General features: G+C 33.7%; 2 protein-coding genes across 2 annotated transcripts; both read right to left on the bottom strand.

The window, feature by feature from the left end:
• Window positions 1-3,263: 3,263 nt before the first annotated feature.
• On the bottom strand, window positions 3,264-4,296 carry Tsp_06862 (hypothetical protein). The gene is made up of 2 exons (XM_003380660.1): window positions 4,212-4,296; window positions 3,264-3,541 (listed from the first exon to the last, which is right to left on the bottom strand). The coding sequence occupies exons 1-2, from the start codon at window positions 4,294-4,296 to the stop codon at window positions 3,264-3,266; spliced, it is 363 nt and encodes a 120-aa protein (XP_003380708.1).
• Window positions 4,297-8,245: 3,949 nt separating this feature from the next.
• Window positions 8,246-17,428, bottom strand: Tsp_06861 (voltage gated calcium channel IQ domain protein). Its single transcript, XM_003380659.1, has 23 exons — window positions 17,369-17,428; window positions 17,022-17,302; window positions 16,888-16,943; window positions 16,652-16,826; window positions 16,461-16,590; window positions 16,149-16,255; window positions 16,010-16,089; window positions 15,474-15,618; window positions 15,155-15,356; window positions 14,922-15,080; window positions 14,568-14,678; window positions 13,499-13,626; window positions 12,891-13,047; window positions 12,607-12,831; window positions 12,367-12,469; window positions 11,250-11,357; window positions 11,048-11,181; window positions 10,630-10,937; window positions 9,954-10,064; window positions 9,678-9,906; window positions 9,479-9,596; window positions 8,591-8,751; window positions 8,246-8,536 (listed from the first exon to the last, which is right to left on the bottom strand). Exons 1-23 carry the CDS (start codon window positions 17,426-17,428, stop codon window positions 8,246-8,248), a joined length of 3,579 nt encoding a protein of 1,192 aa, XP_003380707.1.
• Window positions 17,429-17,615: the final 187 nt, after the last annotated feature.

Below are 17,615 nucleotides of genomic sequence, written 5' to 3'. Positions count from 1 at the left end.
ATATGTATTGAATAATTTCGTGTTGCAAAATTGAAAAGATATTTTGTGAATTGAAAAAAGAAATTGCATATATTGTTAATTTTAGACAGTAAAATAGTTTGAAGGAGAATGGAAAATTTGTTTGAAATGAAAATATATAATGTTCCATTTGGTTCACCTAAAAAAGAAGATATCTTTTCAAACCCCTCATCAAGATGAAGATTAACAATATACTTTTCGTATTTGAAATTACATGAAATAAAACTAAACAAACAAGTAAGTGTATTATCGTGAATGTTGACATTTTGTTGATAATAATAATAATAAGAAGAATATATATTTATAATCCATCATCTCTGAGAAGCATCGAATGCAGTGGCTCCATGCAACTGTCACTTGTTCACTTGTTTGTCGACTGATCACTTAAGCGGAAGCTTTTCTTTTATCTTTTTCTTAATGGTGAAAAAGGAGGGGAAAACAGTGAATTTGAACATGCATTTCAAGAGCAACAACACCTGACGTAATAAATTGGAAGATTCAACAAGCCGCTAAATGGTTTGCAATTTTTCAAACAACAAACAGCAGCAATTCTCTCTATTTAAGCAATAAATAGCAAAATTGATGTAATGAATTATTGTGTTCCATAAAAAGTCCTTTTCTCTACGCAACACTTTTGGCTTTTTTTCACCTTCAGTTTTAATCAAATATTTAGAAATTTTATTTTTATATTAATATTCTAATTTAAAAAAGGAGCCAATAGTTCAATTGAATAAATTGCATCAATTAATAATAATAATAATATTATTATTATTATGCTAATCAGATTGTTGTGTTTCAATTATGATAAATCCCTTTTCTTAATACAACATGCACAATTAATCAACATGCCTAAAGTTGTTGATGATCGTGCAAGTCTTATTATTTGGTGATGGACAATTTTTCAATTGAAAATTATAGATAATTTTTTATCAATTATATAATTTGAAAAGAAAGTCAATAAATTTCCAGCAAAAGCAACTGACGACGGTCGATTGGAAAAGAATTAACTGGAGGCGAATTAATTGGAAATTGATCGATTTATGTCAGCGTTTCTTTTGCAAAGTTCTCAACAAAAAGTATCCTTACCAATCTTAGCAACCAACCAACTGTATACAACGATATGTTGTGTTGTTCAACGACTCTACAGTTGACCATCTACGACAGCAACAAGTAGAAAACAATTTGACGCATCCGATTCATATTGCTTCTTCATACAAAAAACAACAGTATCAACATTGCACACTATAAAATTAATCGACACAATAATCGGCAAACTATACAAACTGTGTAAAAAAACTTAAGGAAAAATTATGAATATTTCTTATTACGAAAATTAGCATGAATAACAGCAGAAAAATTGAAAATGTACAACAACAAATGATAAACCTGCCTCTCGGTTAAATAATGTTAATTATATGCATATATATATAATTATTATTTTTAATTAATTTATTTTCAAATCTGTGCAATTCATGCAGAATTAGCAATTCATACAGTTTACAAAGGCAAACAAATAATGTTTACAGAATTTATTATTTTCATTATCGAACTTGTAAATCATAAAAGATACAGAAACAGTTGCAATTTTAATAACAGTAAAATAACATTAATTACATTGTTTAACATTTTTAAATGTTAGCTAGAAACAGCTGTAATGAAAAAAAATATTTCATTTAAACAAAAATTGTGTGCATTGTTCATGAAAAATAGAAAGAAATTAATGAAAATGTAATGTGAACGGAGGTGGATATACATTAATAACTAATACGAATGGAGAATCAATTTATGCATTTATAGTGCAAAAATTATCACCGAAGCTGTTATTTATGTGATTGAAAATATTGAAGCTAAGGAACAACTTATTTCATTCAAGAAATTACCAATGTTTCCTTGTCAATGCACACCTTCATTTGATAAAGCAAATTGTAAAAAGAAATTCAATTATTATTCCACTACTTTATATTATTAATAAATTCAACGAAGAGTCAGTCAATGTGGAAAAGAAGTCATCGAACAATTTTCAACATAATAAGTACACAGACAAAATGGTTAAATTTAAAATTTCAAAGTTAAATTTGTACTGCATTTTAAATGTTTTCATGTTTCATTTTTCCTGTTTAAAATTTAATTTCAAAAGGTTCAATCACAGACAAAAAATTAATATAAATGTAATTATTAAATTGTAAAATACAACCGTCAAATCATAAAGCTCACTTTAATTTTGAATTTAAATGTTTATTTTTAAATAAATTATTCAACAATAATCAATCATTCATATTTTACAGTGAAATTTGGTATGAATATTATCACAGAGGTAAAAAACTGAAAAATTGAAATGTAACACATACCATTTAACATGAAAACAATAGATAATTAAAATAAATTGGAAATTTTGCAAAAAGAAAACATTTCAATATTATCTTACGAATGTGAATTTTCGTCATCAACGTGGTAGATAGACGTCATGGAAATTATTTCAACAAACGGAATAAACGCATGGTACCTATATGTCAGCGATAAACTTAATTTATCGAAATAGTATTATCTACCTAATTTATTTTTGAACTGTTTCTTATGTTCATGGTGATGGTTCAGAAATTGGCATGTAGAAGAACGGTGCTTGTTGATGAACTGAGAACAGCAGCATGTGTCGTTCCACAACGAACTATCTATTTCACTTATTTGAAGTGATGCTTCAATTAAATTTACATTCAACAGATGCCGAAGAGACAATATCCTTGTTCATTATCATCAGAAACTCAATTTGAAACAATATTTGCATAGAAAATCAATATGCTAAGTAAAATTCAAATTTTTAACCCAACAAAAAGCTTACCTCGTGCATGATGAGATTAGTTTACCTGTATTGTGGTAAAAAAAACTGTCGTTGATCAATTATAATTGCATAAAAATGTAAAATTTGATTAAAAAAATAAATTAAAAGTTTCCATTTGCAGATGTCAGGATTTATGAAACTTTTTCTGACATCCATCTGACCAACTCGTTGCTTATGCATGGCAAATTCCATGCTTGCACCGAAAGGCAATAAGAAGAGAATTTATTAGCAAACTGTGGAAAGCGTACATACAATACGTCGAGCATTCGAAAAGCATTTCCGAAAAAATGAATGGATATTTCACGCCAGTGCCAATAATAGCCATTGCAAGTTAAAATTTGAATTTTTTCTGATTTTAAATTTAACAAATAAAATAAAATAAAGTAAAATAAAGATTTACACAATACGTTTAGCCGAACAGTTCTGAAACACGCTTTTTGTAATAACCGTCGCTGGAACGGTGACGTTCACTGCGCTTTCCGAACAGCTCTGACATGCGTTTGCCAATTTCCATTTGTGTCAGCTCTTCGTCGTTCAACTCGTTCCAATATTTCCGGGCTCTTCTCCATTCGAAGAATAATCTCTGCAAAAACATGCTCATCTCTTCTTCGTTGATCTTGGCCAAAAATAGCATCATGTCATTCTCATTTGAAGTTCGTTTGCCGAACAATTCTGAGACACGTTTCTCTAAAATGTGGAAAGAAAGAGAGAATTTGTTCCACTGAATAATTAATTTTGAATACTGAATATTCACATTTTAATTCAATGAAAAAAAAACAATCTTAATCCAACACTAAACCTTTGAAATTTTTCAAAATTGCAAAAGGGATTATCCCAAATAATGGTGTGATCAACTGTGCAGTTGTCAGCACAGTCGAAGAAGAAGAGGTAAAAGGGCAAGAAGAGTAAAAAGAGAAAAAATTACACAGCATGCATTAACGGTGGCAGTACTTGTTGAAATGCATAAAGCTTGAGCGTGATTCATTTGATTTGTTCATTTGAAACAAATAATTGAATGTACCCTCAAATATGGAATATCTCAAGTAACAAAGTGTTGATCTAATTGTAAGCTGAAATGAACAAGGCACAAGTCGAAATGAAGCCAACCGAAATTAATTCAAGCAGCATTTGCTGTTTTGAAGTAAACAGCAGCTACATGGGGAAAGGGTATGAGAAAAATGTGGTAAAACTGATCTTGAACAGATTACCCATACAGAAAAGTAAAAAGAGAAGGAAAAATTTGCATCATAACTATCGCACTAGTGTTGTATAAGTATTGTTGCTTGGGCTATATTGAAATAGTAAAATAAATAAATAAATACATATATACATATAAAAATAATCTCTCTCCTCATACCTCGTAGCTGAACATGCTCATTGGCGCCATTGGCAACAATCGTCACAGTAGTTAACAGCAATGATAAAATAATACAAACCAACATTTTGTTTTTGCTTTTCGTAGTTGCTGTAATGCGCAGCCGGTGCTAGTGAGAAAGTCTTAAGATAAGGACAATAATAAGGATAATGAATATGAGATGGGGGAAAAGCCGCGTTGTAGGAAAAGCAAATTATATTTTTAAAAAGCTATGCTTTTTTCGTTCAAACGACAATACCGCACTAGGATTGTGATGCACAACTGGCTAGAAGCATGTCGATGAAATCAGTTGTGAATAAAATAAAACGCAGAAGAACCAACTGCACTGTTCCATTTGAAACGAACACAGCGCCACCAAGAAGAACACAAACTAATAACCCTTGTCCGGCTTTGTTTGTTCATCTATCAATCTATCCATCTATCCGCTAGTGAGCAGCGCAATTATCACTGTCCAATCAAAGGGAAATGCTTCAACATGCAAAACAATGATCAACAGTGGATATTTTTTTCTGAATAATAAATAAAATAATGAAGATATTTAAAAAGAATACTCAGAAATGTAGAAATGATAAAAAATAGAAAATGCAGGAGGACAATTCTTGAAGAGAAAAATTAATAAAACATAATTTCACGCTATTTTTTAAAAATAGACTTTTTAGTCTAAAATGGTGGAAAGTGTGTGATCAAAGAAATGACAAAATGCCATCGTCAGACACTGTCAATGATAACTGCGTGCGTCTGTGATGAATATTTGAAAAATAATTTTTGTAAATAAATATTAAATCAATTTATATGATTCAACAAACAAAAGCTTATCCATTTTTTCGAAACAAATAATAAAAACCAAAAATTTTAACCAAATGAATTATAATAACTGTGAACTGCAAGAATAAAAACTTCCAACAACTTCACATACATTTAACTTTGCATACTTGCTTGTCATTTGGAAAGAGATTTTTTCATTTGATGAATTTAAAAATCGACTTGCCTAACTATTGTCGAAATAAATCTTCGAATAAAATTTTCCCCTTCCAAACTGCATACTCTGCAATTACATAAAAATTTGCATTGAACAAACAATTTATGTTGCTCAGCTCTGTTCTCTCAGGTTGTCGATCAGCTCCAGCATGAATTTGAATAATCATTCGGGTCAATTTATAATGCAATAACCTGCGCTGCTGTTGATACAATCCTTGCTTCGCAACAATTGTAAAAATTCGCATTTTCAATCAATTTCCTCTCATAACCTTCACATAACATTGATATATGTATATATACATATATTATATGTTGAAATTGATTGCCAATTTAGAAAATAAAAGATCTAATTATTACTTTAGTGAATGAATATTAATATTAATATTCCACTGAATACATTTCACAAAATTTAGATAAAAACCAAGTCAACTGATTCATCATTTGCTGACCATTGGGGTGCTTGAATTCAAACGTTCCTCATAGAAAAAAGCTAAAATTTTTCGTTTTTGGAAAACTTATTCATTCAGTTGAACAAAACAGTTAAAATGGCATTTGGGAGTTGTGCTATTTAGAGTTTTCATTACTTTGGTAAATCTTTGGAATTGGAAGCAGCACAACAAAAATACCACACACTACAATTATTAAGCTGCTGAGGAGGGTAGAAAATGATGAAATTAACAATGAAAAAAGTTTTTTCAATTATAAAATAATACTGCGTTTCTAAAATTGATGCAATTTGAAATTTATCACCACATTTCACAAAGCATCATCCAATTTTCCATTTCATTTAAATTCACATAATTACTGCATAATAAACAACAACTCTGCGTCTATGAAATTATCTCCTAAACTGAAATTGTGAAGACATTGCATAAAAAGGAACAGAATTTTAATATGAAAGAAAAAACATTAAAAACGACGCTGAATAAGATGAAGATAATGATTATTGAGTTATAGATTAAAAAACAAAAAAATTCATCAGTTAAAAAAATTCTTTCCATTCTTTGCAGCAAACACAACAAGCATACGCGTGATTTGATGTTACTGCATTTTTATTTATTTCGAAATTTCTTATTCATGAATGGTGGAGATGATCGTCATCGATGAACCGACTGACATGGAGAACACAGATAGATAGACGACATTTTCCATTGTCATTCATGAATAAAGAAGCAAATTAGTCAATCTATAATTGCTTGTGCTTACATTGAAAAATACTTCATAATATTATTATTTATTAACAACAACAACAATAGTAATAAGATTATTTTAACTTGACAATGTATGCTTTATAGAAATTTTTTCCATATCTTTTCTTTTTTGCTGAATTCAAAAAAATTATAAAAATTAATCGATAACGTTGTTGCCATTCATTGTTGATTTCAAAAGAAAATAGCGCGACTAAGAAAAATTGATCATTACATTTGAAATTTGCATAAAATAATTCACAGTTTTACACAGACAGCTATCTATTTAGATTGTTCACAGCAGATAAAGGCAGGAGATATATAACAAGATAATTAATTGTTTGATATCATGAAAAATGTTCTGCAGATGTTGGTCACGGTCATAATTGTCATCATAAATCCCTCAGATAACAAAAACCTAAATCATATTGATTTGAACTATCTTTGAAGTGAAACTGTTTCTTGCTCTTCAAAATAGATTAGCCAAGCAACTGAAGTAACAACAGAAAAAATGTAAATGAGTGAAAAAAAGCTTCGGATTTGAACTTTCAAAATCTCCAACTTAATTATAATTACTGGATTTAAAGTTGTTCACTTTTGATATATATATATCAGTTTGTTGACATACTGACATCAACTGCTGGACCGTGAATAGTGAAGCTGATGAAAATTAAATTCATAACCTATTTACCTAACCATTATTTTTCCAACTAAAATATATATACATACAATTACAATCTAAGAAGTGATCTCTGATCAACTGAAGAATGAATTATCAATTAATTCAATGGATTGAAACTGTACTCACTCATCGTTCACTAATTATTGAACAGAAATTTGCTGACAACAGTCTACTTATTTATCCTGATTTCCTATAGAACTAGATAATTTATAAATTTAAATAATACCTCATGCAAAATCCTACATAGATTGATCATATGCATACCTGTCTGTCACTGAGCAATAAAACATTGCTATCCATAAGCACCCGATCTGTTTAATTTAATCTTCCGCCTAAAATTAAACGCAAGTATTTACAGGAAAAATATAGAAACAGAAGTAATACTGAATCAAAAAGCCAACAGTTATTGCAAATAACGATCAAAGCTTATCACTCACTTATCAAAATATACAGAGTAATACAGAAATTTTTTAAATTAACAAACTCATCCTCAATAACTGTGAATGTAAAAGAAATAAAAATTGACATTTATATTTGAATATTGGATTGAAATGAAATAAATATTCAAAGGCAACAACAACAACTCTTTTCATGGTATGAGTAGGAAGAAATATTTCTCAAAAATGCTAGATATTATTTCCAGTTGTTCAAAGATAATTTTACGCAGCAGCCTTGTGCAGCTTCCACTTCTGGTATAATGGAAAAAGTTTCTCAGAAAACAATTCATTTTAATTGATGATATGAGACTGTAAATAAACAAAAAGAAAAACAACAGCTCTGAATGAACATGGCCAAAATGACATCCACGCTCTGTCTACAATAATTGATCGTAGAATGTCCCCACCAAGTTCAGCATTTGTAGAAGAAGAGCTCAAACACTAAAGGGGCAACAAGGAGAAAAAAGTTAGCCGTTCAATTTTGAGAACGGAAATAAGATACAAAAATGAAAAAAAGAAATAAGAAAACAAATTAACAACCGGGACAACTTGTGAAAAATATTTTCAATATTATAAAACAGCATCGAGGGGAAAATGGTAAAATAAAGAAAGGTAGCAGCAAACAGCACCGTATTCGTTCATCATAAATAATACTGAACCAAGGGAAATAAATAAATAAATAATGTATAATGGCTTGAAACCAAGGATTGATTGCAATGTCCAATTGCAACGTCACACAACCGACATGAACATGTTCATATCGTCGGAAATGTCCACTTCCTCGCTGCTGTTTATTTCTCGTGGTTTCAAAAGGGCAGTTTTCGAATACTGATTAAAATCCTTGATGTCCGCAGGGCGTTGGCCACCCATATGTTCAAAATATTTCGGAGAACGTTGCATAAGAGACCGAGCAGCACTGTGCATCTGTGCTTCGGTCATATTGTAAGCTTCAGCTATTTCTAGTTGTGTAGTCCTGATCAAATTCGGATCTGCATACCGGCCTAGGCCTTGATCAGCGAGTACCTAGAAAAAAAAATTTTTTTTTCTTCATCCAAAAAACTGCTTTGAAAACTGCACCTTTTCAACTAGAACATCAGCATAATTTCTCTGATGTTCATGATGAGGCAAAGGCATAGAACGGGACTTTCTACGACCATTGCCTCGACCTCTCAATCGCACACCCTGACCCATCGGTGCCGGCCTCCACGTATTATAATCAATACCATCGAGATAATAAGCTGAAACAAAGTAAATACGTATCAGTATTCAGTGTTGTCAAAAAGAAAAAATAAATTTGCATTTGATGATGCAAAATTTCATTCAATTCTAATAAAGATCATCGTCAACTACGGTGACCGTACCTTTAGTCAATAAAATAAATAATATTACGAAAGGACAAAAGTTGATCAAATCACAATTAGCGTTTGAAACATACATATTTGTAACCAAAAAAAAGTTTCTTATAAAAAAAATGATCGTTAATTTTAAAATTTAGTTAATTGATTGAAATTCTCGTCAAAATTGGCCGGCCAATCAACCAAAAATGCAAATGTACTTGAATTCGAGATTTCATACTTTCGTACTGAATATATTTTTTTGCATGAAAAGCATTGGCCTCCTTTTAATTGCAAATTACCTAATATTATATTATTCACTTGTTCATCCCCTGCCCGGTTTCTTGTCAAAGATTAATAAATTTATACTGGAAATAGGAAAAGCAAAAATATATTCAAAGGCTTCGCAATATAAAGAACATATAACAACTGAACTAAACTAAACGAAGAATAAATAACTTTATCATGCAAGGAAAATGAAAGGAAAGAGTAATGACTGCTAAAAAGCGAACTATTATTATACACAGACAGCTTATTTTCCAATCAGTCTGATATAGACACACATCTTCTACTTTTAAATAAGACCAATTGAAACAGAACTCGATTTGAACAGAAATTAAAACCCACTTACCGTCATCTCGAAGTTCCAGTGGAGGTGATACTGAAGGTTTCGAATCATCCCCTGATTCAGTTAAATCGACTACATTTTCCGAATGCAGTACAGAATCTGGATCTGAGTCGTCCAGAATCTTGAACGAAAAATGTCACTGTTTATTAAATTCCATTCGATGATTCATTTATGCATGCACATGTATATCATGGTAACTCACGATCGCGTTGGAAAATTGCAACCGTTTGTTGTTGCCCTGCTGTAAATTGCTGACAGCACCACCACCAATTGGTGCTCTTCGAAAGGACAATTTCCGAGGAAGCCAACGAGAACCTTCAAACGACAAGCCGGTAGGCTTGGAACCGCGCGGAACAAATCGCACACGTTCTTGCATCTCATGTTCAGACGAATCATGGTCTGAGTCGAACAATACTCTGTCGAACAATAAACTAATAATAACAGTAATAAATCACAACTAGAAAACAACAACACTCACATCGAAGGAGAGACAATGCTGTCCATTCGACGACGTATGTTGGAGAAAAATGAATTACAGCGCCGTTCCGGCTTGTTGCATACAGATTCGTCGGATTCGAATTCAGAAATCCTATATGAAAATGAGAAAAGAAAAAAAACATTTGTAAGGGAAAAAATTGAAAACCGATCACCACTCTATCCATCTATCTATCTATCTAGGTGCACAGCAATAACGAGAGTTATTAAAAGTGAACAAATATTGCAAGTGTGAAGAATAAATTAAAAATGAAAAAGAAAAAAAAGACGGGAAAAAGAGAAAAAAAAACAAACAAAAATATGCATAAAAAATTAAAATGAAAAAGTGCGTGTGTTTCCGCTACTGAGCACTGCAAAGCGAAACAAAACTACAAGAAGAGAAAAAATATCGTTAAACCGCAGCATGCACTTACAACAATTTATAAGAACAGTGATTGGCGCGGATTCGGGGCTAAAATAAGCTTTTACAGTGCATCATCTTCAATGTAAAAAAGCCTAAAGTAACAATAAAGCGGAGCATCTCGATTTTGAGATGCCAACTCACTTGTCACGGTCACTTTTAACAGGCGGTGACTTCAGATCATTCATTTTATTGAACATCAGCTGTTGCTGTTGTTCCTGTTGGTGTTGTTGGTGTTGCTGTTCAGCTTCATCATCACCTTCCTGAGATTTCAAATCCCCATTCACATTCGAATAAGCAGGATTGGTTAGATTGCCTTCGATGAACGGCTTGTAATGTGCCTGCAAAGCGTGCACAAGGGTGCCGAACAACGAATGGTCGCGCTAGAAAAATTTGCAAAACACCAACGTGATGATCCCAGCAGAGAATTTGATCCGGTTGCTTGAAGTTTTTTTTGCCTACCCTGTGCTGAGGTTCTTCGAACTCTTTGCTCCAGTCGGTTTCCAAATTGCCCGAAATTGCGCGCTTGATTTCAGGTCCAATTTCGTGCAATGTTCTCAAGCCGGCCTGCAGCAGCAGCACATGCAAAAACACAATAAGCACATCAAAAGCTTCCAAATCAGATGGAAATTCCTCGTCAAACTACTACTACTACTACTACTGGAGAAATTGCTTACCTGCAACGACATGGTAATGTTGCCTTGCATGTTGGTCTCCTTTTGTTCCACCTCCTTGCGCTTTTTGAATCGCCTGAAGTAATCTTGGATCAAGTAGGTGGCGTAGAATTTTCCCACGGTAATTTCGTCGTCGCCTAAAAATTCCATTTACAATCATCGGATAGAAGAGAAGAAAACAAAAATTACGACTGGCAAAACTCACGTCCAGACGGAGGAACAATTTCGTCGAGCAGACGTTGCGGTGTTCGCTTCCAAATACGCTTGATCACAGCTCGAAGCTGCTCGTTAGCCTCTTCGATGTTGCTCGAAACTTAAATATTGAAAAAACAAACAAAGAATAAAACATTCCAGCACACCGTTGCAAAATTATCATTTCACTCATTCATTCATTTATTTATTTATTTTGCTAGATAAATAAGTAAATAAGCAAAAAACAATCAAAACGAGCAATTTTCAAGAAAAAATAACCGCACGCCTACGAACGACAAACTTTCGAAACTTAGTAGTAGTAGTAGTAGCAAAAGAAAAATTAGTAATGAATGTGTGTTGCTGCTTGCATCCATTACTACAGAAAAAATTGAGAATAAAATAAAAATTTAAATAAAACAAAATTCAAACCAACTTGGCCAAGCGAAGCCAAGCACTTTTCAAATAAGCTCAACAAATGCGCAAATGCACCTAGCAGCAGCAGCAGCAGCAGCAGCAGTAACAACAGCAGCAGCAGCAGCAACAGCAACAGCAACAACAGCAACGACAATAGTAGTAGTAGTAACATGGCAATGCTTTTTCGTAAAATGCTGCATATTATTAATTTAAAAAAAACAAACAAAAACAAACATAGCGCCTCAGCAAACGATCAAAACACAGCTAACCCTCTCTTATGCTGTTAGTATGCAGAACAACAACAGCAGCAGTAGTAGTACTAGTAGTAGCATCGCGAATAGCAATGTAATGTAATATATACATATATTTCAATTGCCTCTAGTGGTACGCGTTTGGTTGAAAAAAAAAGAAAATTAAGAAAACAAAAATATGGCATATAAAGTAAACAACAACAGCAACATCGCCACTCTCTTGCGCCGTGTTAGAAAAAATGAATAAATAAATAAATAAATAAACAAATAAACAAACAGCAGTCATGACCGCAAAGAAGAAGCAAAGAAAAAGCGGCAACTGTGCGTTTTTTTGTTGTTCAAAAATTTACCTAAACTCTGCGATTCAACTTTTTCCGACTTTTTCAGAAACAAAAATGGCCTTTCTGAAAACTGTTGATAACCAACTGTCCGACTACAATAATGAGAAACGCCAAACGCGCCTACCTTCGGTGTAAATTTTCAAATTTGTCCGCACCAACGCAAACAGGGTGGAGTTGAAGCAAACGGTTCCGTCCGAATTCAACGGCATGTTCATCGAGACCAGACGCTGAAAAGGCGGCAAATTCAAAAAACATAATTATATATATATATATATATATATATATATATATATATATATATATATATGCATATATATATATATACTGTCATATATATCTGTGTAAGAATAAAAAAAAAGCCAACCTTGCAAGCAAGCCTGTGGGGGCAAAGTTTGCCAAAGCCCAGCGGAGGCGAGATCTTGCGCAACAACGTCACCACGTCCAAGTGTTTGATACGGCCCTTGGCATCCGGATCATATTCCGACCAGAGTCGTACAAATTCGTCCAAATGATGCGGCCCCAGTATGGACCAATCTCGCGTTAAATAGTCGAAATTGTCCATAATCACAGCGACGAACAGATTGATAATCTGCATAACAGAAATCAGAATAGCTGCTTCACATTTGGTGCTGCTAAGTGAAAAATTACCAAAAATGAACAAAGCATGAAGAATGAAATGAAAAATGGATAGGCGAAATCGTTTCCGCACGGCTGACCACGGTCATCGGATTCTGGATCGCACATCGCGGTCGGTGTGTTGGCGCAAGAAAGCATTATCAGTTGCCAAGCTTCTCCAGTAGCTGATCTTCAAATTATACAAACAAGCAGAGTGAATAAGTAAAAAAATTAATATTCAAAAAAAACATTTTCCACTCCATCATACCTGAACAGAACCAGCACTGCCGACGGAAACGTTTGAAAATTATTGTTTCGATGAATTTCCGTATTCGAATTGAGCGCAATTTTGCCAAATATCTAACGTGAACAATTAAAAGAATTTTTTTAATGAAAATAAATAAATAAATAAATAAATACCTGCATGCCAATGACGGCATATATGAAAAACAAAAGTACAATCAGTAGAGCTACGTAAGGCAGCGCTTGGAATGATTTCATGAATGTCCACAGTAAAGTGCGTATACCTTCGCCACGGCTGAGCAATTTGACCAATCGCATCACGCGAAACAGTCGAAAAAAATTTATACTAATAATATTGGAACCTGGCTGAAAGATTAAATTGAAATAATAAATAATACATCCAGTATAAATAAATTAGTTTCGCATTTTGTCCAATACGTACGCTAACTTTGCCGTATATGATATCGATAAAACTGCCGAGAACAATGATAAAATCGAATACGTTCCATGCGTCACCAAAATAATTCTAAAATTAAAAATTCCAATTACTTCAATGTAAAATAGCATATATATGATAAAATATTTTCAAAGAAGAAATACGACAAATCAATCAGTACAATAATATACTAAAGTAGTAAGCATGCAGCGCAGCGAAACAATGCAACACAAAAATTCACCATAGAATGAATGAATGAATGAATGAACGAATGGACAGAGAGGATAGGACGAAGTAGAGGAATTGTAGTACAGAGTCGAAACAAACGTGCACATTGTACCATTACAACACTAATATCAAGCTAAATAACAAACACCAACAAGGCAACAGAATTCTTGTTGACAACAATGAAGAATATCTGCGCTTTGTAGTAGTGGTAGTAGTAGTACCTTGCATCGAAAGGCCATCACCTTCAGAATAAATTCCATGGCAAAAATGCCGGTAAATATTAAATTCATCGTATCCAAAACGTCGTCAAACGTGCGAGTCATTTTGTGATGCTGCAAAATCGCACAAGCAATGGGGTTAAGCAAAAAAAATAAAACATCGCACCGCTACTACTAATAATAATAATCATCGTCATTAATCACTCACTACTGCTGTTGTTTTTTTTTCAGTGACAACAGCACTATCGCTATCGATGACACTGCGCAAAGCAACATTACATGATTATTTAAATTTTCGCTATTTGATTTGAATTGCAATTGGAATGCGTTGAAATTTAGCCAAACTAGCAAGTATACGGTAGGTAAGTAGGGAAAATGGAGCAAGTAAGCTAAATGGAAAGAATGTGCGGGCGGTTGAAGCGGAACAGAAGAAATGATTTCGAGTAAAAATTCAAAATTGGAAGAAAAAAAGGAAGAAACACACAGAAAAAAGGTGCGGGATGCTGTTCCACGTCAGTTTTGTTAGTGAATGTGAGAGAGCAACAACACGCGATCAGTTAGTCAGTCAGTATCACCACTGCTTACTTTGAACGTCAACGCGAAAAGTTTGCATATGAATTCCAGTGCAAAAACAGTAGTGAAAAACAAGTTTAGAACATCAAGAGCTTCATCAAAAGCAGCGCTGGATTTGTAGTGCTGAAAATCACATTTCTCACTTGAAAAATATTAAGTGCAAAATTTGAAAAAAACTAAAATAAAATAAACAAGAAACCGCAGCTGCAAACAATTGCTGAACATACAAAGCAATTTTTTGCTTTTGTTTCTATAGAATAGATTAGACAGATGGATAGATAGACAGACAGACAGACATATAGATAGATAGATCGATCGATAGATATTCTTTCCTTAATTCTGTGCATATAAAAGAAAAAACCTTACCTTCATTCCAAGAATAAGCGTATTCAAAATTATAATAATGAATATGGCGTATTCAAACGGCTGAGAAGTGACAAACCACCAAATTTTATACTGAAATCGATTCTTCGGGATATACCGCCGTTGCGGCTTGGCAGTAAGTGCAAATTCGATACATTTGCGCTGAAACAAAAAACAAATTACAAATGTACCTCTGAGTAGATGTGTCGAGCTATATAATGAGGTAAAATTAGTACCTGATTTTTGTCAAGCTCGCAGTTTTCATATTCACGTTCACCTTCATTTTGAAATGTGACAATGACAAAACCGACGAATATGTTCATCATGAAGAAGGCGATCACCACGATAAACGTGATGAAAAATATAGCCACAGAAACACGAGCATTGTACTGAGGACCGATACCTTCGTCACTCGAATCCATTGCTACGTGCAGCAAGCTGTGAAAAACAACAATGGTAAAAATTATTATTATCAACAATATTATTAATATTATTAGGTAACTCAAAAATTCAACAACTACAACACTGAAATAAATAATCGACTGCTTGGCTTACTCGGGCCAACCTTCGAACGTCGACACCACAAAAAGTGCAACCATAGCATTTTGAACGTTGTCAAAATTGAAATCATAATTCGTCCATTCCCTGTTGCGTACATGTGGTCTTGTAACATCACCGCCTTCAAACTCAATAAATGTGCCTCTAATAAAGATAATAAAAGCAAATAAATAATGAACGATTAGGAACATTGGAAGCAGTGAAAAAGCTCAGAATGGAATATGAAAAAAAATAACTGTTCTGAAAGAAACCCACTTGCATTCTTCAGCCGTTAGTCTGGCTCGATCAGTACATCTGAAGAATGAGCCTTTAAAAATTTGCACACCAATGATGGCGAACATAAATTCCAGCATGAATGTCACCAACATGATGTTGCCAATGGTCTTCACGGCGACAATTACACACTGAACGACGTGCTGAAAGAAGAACACCCAAATACACATACCAAACCGAACCAAATTAATTTTTTTATGAATAAATAAAAATAGAAAAGAAATCAACAGAATAATTAATTACTAATAATACCTTCAAACCTTTGGCACGATTAATCGCCCTCAAAGGCCGAAGTACCCTAAGCACGCGAAGAATCTTCACCACACTGATTGCCCCACTCCTGGACAAAACAAACAAACAATAATGCTATTGAACAATAATGCTACTGCTGCTGCTCACTTCAGTCCAAATGATGTCAACGAAACACCGACCACCAACATGTCGAGCAAATTGAAAGCATTTCTACAAAAGGATCCTTTGTGCAGAATGAGCCCATAAACAAGCACCTGCAATTCAACACCGATGAAATTATTATGAAACTAACCTTCACAACATACAGCATAATCAACATTTACAGTACCTTCAGTGAAATCTCGATTGTGAAGACGGTAGTGAAAAAATAGTCGAAATAGTTGAGAACCTTGAAAGAGAAACAACAAATAAGTGTGACGAAATAAATTGAAAATTTAAAATTCAAACAAATTTGGGTACTTCGTTGCGGAATGAGCTAGCCTGGAGAGGATCTTCGGCAGCTAACATTGCACTCGATACCAAAATGCATACTAGCACAGAGTTGGTAAAATAGGAATGATTGATCACTTTGTTGCAAAAGATGCGTACTCTGAAAAATGAATAAATAAAAATATATATATGCATTTAGAGGCAGTGAATAATCAATCCACTTGTTTGTGGAAGAGAACAGGAACAATGAAGATGCATCAGGTATAGGTTTGGTCTTTTTCGGCAAGTTCAATTCAGACTGTCGATGAGGACGAGCAGTTGGCTTGAACTGCGACTGATTTTCCATTTCCCTTTCTTGATCCTCATCACCAGATGCCAGATGTTCATCTTCTGCGTCTGAAAATGCAAATTTACTGATTTTAGCAAAACAATAGAAAAATGCACAATTGTTGACTACCTGTCGGTTCGTTGAATGGCAATTTCACCTCACCGCTCTCGTGGAACTGCTCCACTCTAGATGGCATATAAATTTTTTTTTGTAAATCGTGGTTTGATGCAAAAAGAAAAGAGGAAGGAAAAATGCCAACTTACGAGACAGCATCTTCGTCTGATGTTGCTTTGACTACCATGTCGTCGTCCGCATCCGCTTCGTTGGCACGTTTATTTTCTTCTTCCTTTTCCGCGGCAGTCAGTGACTCGGCGTCGGCAAGATTGTCCACCGCAATAGCCAAGAAGACGTTCAACAGAATATAATTGCCGCAAATGAACAGCACAATGAAATATATGCAAACAATAACACCGATCGAATGCACGCCTCCAAACGCGGCTATACCGTTGTACATCACCGCATTCCAATCTTCACCAGTCAGTATCTTGGAAAAAAAATAATATCAGATAATCAAAAAAAACAAAAATCTCTTCTTAAAATTCAAACATACCTGAAATACCGTGAGCAAGGCTTGTACGAAAGTGTCGAAATTCGCTCTGGGCTTGTTCATGTTGGGATCGATGGTGTTGAACTTGCCGCCGAATACTTGCATCCCAAGCAACGCAAATATGACAATGAACAAGAACAACAAGAGCAACAGCGAAGCAATAGAGCGCAGTGAGTTCAACAACGAAGCGACCAAATTGCGAAGCGAATTCCAATATCTAAAATAAAAAAAAAATAAAAACAGCTCTCCA

Source organism: Trichinella spiralis (genome assembly GCF_000181795.1).
Source record: "Trichinella spiralis strain ISS 195 chromosome Unknown Scfld2, whole genome shotgun sequence".
In the NCBI taxonomy this organism is placed as follows: domain Eukaryota; kingdom Metazoa; phylum Nematoda; class Enoplea; order Trichinellida; family Trichinellidae; genus Trichinella; species Trichinella spiralis.
The sequence above is the reverse complement of the archived record's forward strand: the minus strand, read 5'-3'. Positions and strand labels throughout refer to the sequence as shown.

What these genes read in the sequence shown, in the direction of transcription:
- Tsp_06862 (XM_003380660.1), bottom strand. Translation starts at nt 4,296, where the DNA reads ATGTTGGTTTGTATTATTTTATCATTGCTGTTAACTACTGTGACGATT. An exon ending in TGAGCATGTTCAGCTACGAG is followed by an intron (nt 3,542 to 4,211) that starts GTATGAGGAGAG and finishes TCCACATTTTAG; the next exon opens with AGAAACGTGTCTCAGAATTG.
- Tsp_06861 (XM_003380659.1), bottom strand. Translation starts at nt 17,428, where the DNA reads ATGAACAAGCCCAGAGCGAATTTCGACACTTTCGTACAAGCCTTGCTC. An exon ending in GCGAGCTTGACAAAAATCAG is followed by an intron (nt 15,081 to 15,154) that starts GTACTAATTTTA and finishes TTTTTGTTTCAG; the next exon opens with CGCAAATGTATCGAATTTGC. An exon ending in CTAATTTATTTATACTGGAT is followed by an intron (nt 13,048 to 13,498) that starts GTATTATTTATT and finishes TATAATTTGAAG; the next exon opens with ATCAGCTACTGGAGAAGCTT.